The sequence below is a fragment of the Arachis ipaensis genome, chromosome B09 (assembly GCF_000816755.2).
Source record: "Arachis ipaensis cultivar K30076 chromosome B09, Araip1.1, whole genome shotgun sequence".
Lineage (NCBI taxonomy): Eukaryota > Viridiplantae > Streptophyta > Magnoliopsida > Fabales > Fabaceae > Arachis > Arachis ipaensis.
Genome location: NC_029793.2, coordinates 124889505 through 124894607, shown reverse-complemented (window position 1 = coordinate 124894607; position 5103 = coordinate 124889505). Strand labels below are relative to the sequence as shown.

The 5103-nt window shown below is 31.4% G+C and overlaps 2 protein-coding genes across 3 annotated transcripts in view; both read left to right on the top strand.

Annotated features, from left to right (window-relative positions):
* Positions 1-1611, top strand: part of LOC107619161 (ATP-dependent 6-phosphofructokinase 4, chloroplastic) — a 6165-nt gene extending 4554 nt beyond the window's left edge. Inside the window, exons 12-14 of one of the 2 annotated variants that reach the window (XM_016321402.2) lie at positions 252-300; positions 682-836; positions 1217-1611. In XM_016321402.2, the coding sequence (XP_016176888.1) occupies positions 252-300; positions 682-836; positions 1217-1363 (351 nt within the window). In that variant the 3' untranslated portion in view covers positions 1364-1611. The remainder of the gene's footprint in view (positions 1-251; positions 301-681; positions 837-1216) is intronic. The other variant, XM_021112758.1, reaches the window with a different exon arrangement.
* LOC107619412 (ethylene-responsive transcription factor ERF106) lies at positions 3152-4180 on the top strand. Its single transcript, XM_016321697.2, has one exon. It carries the CDS (start codon positions 3261-3263, stop codon positions 3867-3869), a length of 609 nt encoding a protein of 202 aa, XP_016177183.1. The 5' UTR covers positions 3152-3260; the 3' UTR covers positions 3870-4180.

Here is a 5103-nt window from a genome sequence, read left to right as displayed (position 1 = left end):
TAGTCTAGAACTCTATCAGTTTTTGCTTATGAATTTTTTTTTTCTCATTAGCTCAGTTCATAGGAAAGTATTCACTCCCATAATAGAGGAAATGATGAATGATTTTGAAAGAATAATTTTGGAATTTGAATTTGTCCTTCACGGAGGGTTATTAAATATTTCCTTTCATTTTTCTTGAGGTTGCCAACATTGTTTTGTTCACCTTTTAAGTTTTTCAGTTTGCTTCTAAATATATTGCTTACTTGTTATAGGACCATTTCACAAAGGCTCAAAAGATGCCAATTAATATGAAATATATAGGTATGTTCCTGAGTTTCCTATAAAACTTTTCTATTTTATTGTAATTATGCAAGAATAACCAGGAAAACAAACAGCTATAAGATTATTCTTTCATAATTATTCTTGAATAACCAGAACGGCATCTTATTTTTCCTGTTTGCCTTTTAGTTTTGGTTAATTGGAATTTCAAAACCCCTAAATAAAAGCAAGCAAGCTTGAAATTCAGAATTAAAATTTTTTCCATTTTCTTATATTTTGTATCATTTATTTTCAACAAAGGAACCGTTTTAAGTTTTGTTTATTACTTTAACATAATAATGTTATCATTTTTAAGAACTTAATTTTAAAATTTTCATTGATTTTGTCTTCATCATAAAAGTTTCATTTGTGTTACTCTTATAGATCCAACATACATGATTCGAGCTATTCCGAGTAATGCCGCAGACAACATATACTGCACTCTACTTGCTCATAGTGTTGTTCATGGAGCTATGGCTGGATATACTGGCTTCACCGTTGGCCCTGTGAATAGTAGACATGCTTATATCCCTATTTCTGTAAGTTGACCACTTCATTAGAATTAGATCATCTGCATCCAACTAATTACTTCCATTACTAAAGTTTATGCTACTGGAGTCTTGTACTATTCTTAAGTTCACCATGTAATCTATCTCCTCTACCTAACACTACAACCTTACCAAGAGAACTGAAAATTTAATCATTTTGTAAAAAATTCAACACAAACACCTTATGTAAGGGCATGCAAGATTGAGATGATGCAGTTTAAATGTTTATTAACCTAATAGGATGTGCTGCACTTCCTAGGTTACTGGACATTATGTTTTACCTTTGTTCATGATATGTGTTAGTATGTTATATGCTCCCACATTATGTTAGGTAGCATGCCGGCTGATGATTATATAACATCTTGTTGCAGCGTGTGACAGAGAAACAAAAGACGGTTGAGCTGACAGGTAGAATGTGGGCTAGACTTCTTGCATCTACAAATCAACCTAGTTTCATTTCCTCTGATCTAGAAGGAGTTGTCCAAGGTATCGATAGTCTGAATATTACCTCGATATAGGTTTTCTCATATTTATGAGTAGCAACAGATCTCTATTTTAGGTTTCATTTGTATGTTAACTCAGTGCTGTGAATTTTGATGAGCTTTCAGATAACAGATGATGCATTAACATATAGTGGTATTGGCTGTAATTGGACACTACCACCATATGGTTTGCCACTATTCTTTTTAGTGTGAAATTCCACTACTTAGTAATAGCTATATGTTTGTTGTATTTGTTGAAACGTCAGCTCAGACTTTGAGTATTTTTCTTTTTTCTTTTTTTTTTTAATGTAACTGGTGTTTCAAATTTGAACATGCTCAACTAGTGGCAACTTATATGCATCATTCATGAGAAAACTCTCTTTGCAAAACACCATCTTATCATGTGCCCTAATTCACACTTCAACTTCGATAAGGTTAAGTATTTGACTAAATAACTATTTCCTCTCACATCCAAGAAACCTTTTATTTATAATATATGTTACTTTAATATTTTGTTACATTCTTGAATACAAAAAGAAAAACGGAAGAAAATCTATCAAATTATAATACTAGTTAGAGAGCAATTATTCGGAGGAGGTGAAGCCCTAAAAGTCAAAGGCTTCTCTTCTCTTCTCATCTCATCTTGGTTAGATTTGGTTAATTGTCCAGTGAAAGAGTCTCCATTATTCAACTATAAGGGCCCCATGGTGTGATTTGATTTAAATACAGCAAGTTGAAGAATGATAAGGCTCCAGATGTACCCTTGTAAACAGCAATCTTTTCTTGATTGCGATCTTTTGTAGATAGTACAAACCATAACCAAAACCAACTTTTTGATGCCCCACTTTGTCTTAACGCAAGTTGCTGTTTCTAGCAACTCTTTGCAACACAACAGCTTACAAGTTGAGACTCTCGTAAATGGGTATCCTACCATCCTACGTAATCTACCATCCTTAAGTAAAAAATAATAAATTCTGATAGTCATTTAGTATTTTTCCTTCTAAAAAGTAAAAACTGATATTTAAAATAAAAAAATTAATCAACAAGATAACACATTTTTATTTAAGTAATATAAAACACTAAATAAAAAGCTAAATAAATGTGAAAAGAAAATATAATTTCTTAAATATTTTGTAAAACAATTATTATCTTTAAAATAACCAAACATAAAATATCCTGATTTATTATTCATCAGTTTCCCCCCTCTTTTCTCTTTGTTAAATGAAGATAGTCCATTGAAAGCACCTTGTGGACACAACAATTGATGAGGCTTGATATAGTTATTATATCATTTACGATATATATTGTCTTATATTGTTTAATTATATTAATCATTGTTTAAATTTTTCTTAGAATATTTTATCCCGAAAAATAAATCTTACTATGCTAATCATGATACTATTATTTTCTGTAAAGAAAAATTAACCAAAATTTATTATTATTATTATTATTCTAGATAAGGTTTAATATTCAAAAACTTAAATTCTTTGGCAGTAGTACGGCAAGATATTTATAATTATGTCTAAATCAATATTTTTTTTTTTTGGGTATAAATCAATAATAATTTGTTAATATTCAAACAAGTTGCTTATACAGTAACCAAAAAAACAAGTTGCATATACGTATCGGGCCCCATGACAAAGTACATAACCATGATCATCCAATAATTTGGATAAGATGCACTGTCTCTTAACGTAATATTTTTTTTTTAAAAAGAAAAAAAAAAAAACTCCCTAGTGAAATCCGTGTGCCATAAAAAAAGTCCATTTAATTTTCCTCAACAACTTGATGAGCTGATAACACTATCATCAATCAATTTATATCACAAAATGTGGGGACTGGAGTATTCTTATATGCATAAATATCATAGTTTCAATGCCACTTCTCTCCACACATTCCACAAATAAAAATCCAATTCAAACACAGATACACTATGACAGCATCTCAAGAAATTTCAAGTTTAGAACTCTTAAGGCAACATCTCTTAGGTGATAATAATAAAAATGCCTTAGATTCATACTTCACTAGCACCACCAATCTCATTCCTCTAGTGAAAATTGAAGAATTAGAACACCCTTTGGAATCACCAAAACTCGACTACCACCAATTCTTGGATTTGGATTCATATTTCTTTGAACAAAGTAGTAGTAGCTTTGATGCTAAGGAAGTCGCTGCTGATCAAAACAATGTCATTATTGCACAAAGCCCCTCGGAGGAGGAAATAATCAAGAATTCGGATACTTCGGTTGAACCAACAATGTTGGATTCTGTGGAAGAGAAGGTAGAAGCTACGTTTAGGCACTACAGAGGAGTAAGGAGAAGGCCGTGGGGAAAGTTCGCTGCTGAGATTCGCGATCCGGCGAGAAAAGGCTCGAGAGTGTGGCTAGGCACATTTGATAGTGAGATTGATGCTGCTAAGGCTTATGATTTTGCTGCCTTTAGGATGAGGGGTCAAAAAGCAATTCTCAATTTTCCTCTTGAGGCTGGTGAATCTGAACCAAAGCCTAATGTTTGTGGTAGGAAAAAGAGAAGAGTAGTGTAGAGAGAATTGATATTCAATTTCATCGAGTAATGTTATTTGAACATAATATTTTGTGAATGTTGTATTGATATATTTTTGTTTATTGTTACATAGAATGTGAACATGAACATATATCTGCCACAAATGTTATGTACAAATCTCATTTTTCAATGATTGCATTATCTTCTCCTTTTCAACTTTTATAGGTTATAGTCATTCTTTACTTTTGTTTGCTAAAGAAATGTGCAATATGTACTAAAATTTTCCATGAATGTGCAATTTAGTATTTTTGTGAAGTTTTCATTCACTATGAATGAAGAGCAACGTATTATGTGGATTAAATAATGTAACTATGTCCCTTGTTTCTTTTTAACTTGAAGCATACACCTAAAAAGCTAAAAAGATAGTATATCCTGTAATTGAGGAGGATAGAGTGAAGTTTCACTTGTTTCAGGTCCACATACCATAAGGGTGATTTCTAACTTCTAAGTTACTCTTAGATTTATCAACGATGTTGTTACTCCATAATATTTTACCCATGATTGTATGTTACATTGAATAGTAGTATGGGTTTTGCTTTCATTAAATAATTAATGCAATGTTTCCAGTATCTTTACAAATTTATAGAATAAATTATCATCTTTCATATATTACAGATTTCTGTAAAAATTTAAGTTATTCTCTGATATTTTCTGTTAGTCTATTCTTGACGGCCCTACTAAATAGGGTAGATTAATAAACAATTGGTACTGTATTAGCGCTCCTTCCTCTTTTATTTGGATAGAGTTATATATAAAAAAGAACTCTAATTTTCAGAAGATAACGAAGTAATTGCCAACTACTAATTTTCTTTGTGGGGCTATGCTACACGAGAGTCCATTGGCATGGGGATTTTTTTTCTTTTTTTTTGTTTTTTACTGTATCTCTTAGTTCGACAGACCAAGAATTAATCCGTTGTGGGCCATTTGCTGCATGCATAAAGCAAAATTCGAACTCTGACACTTGTTTAAGCAGACTAGTGAACTAATTATCGGACCAATCCAACTTGGTTGGCACGGACATTTTTAATTATGGATAGTGCGGATTTGGATTTTTCGGGCAAAAGTAAAAGAAGCTATAAATTCTCCATCAGATTACTTTATACTCTTTTTTTTCAATTTTTAAAACAATTACTTAAAAACAGATTTTGTTTTTAAGTTTATCTAAACAAATTTGGAGAATCTATCAAAAAGTCACCCATATAAAAAGGGGCTAT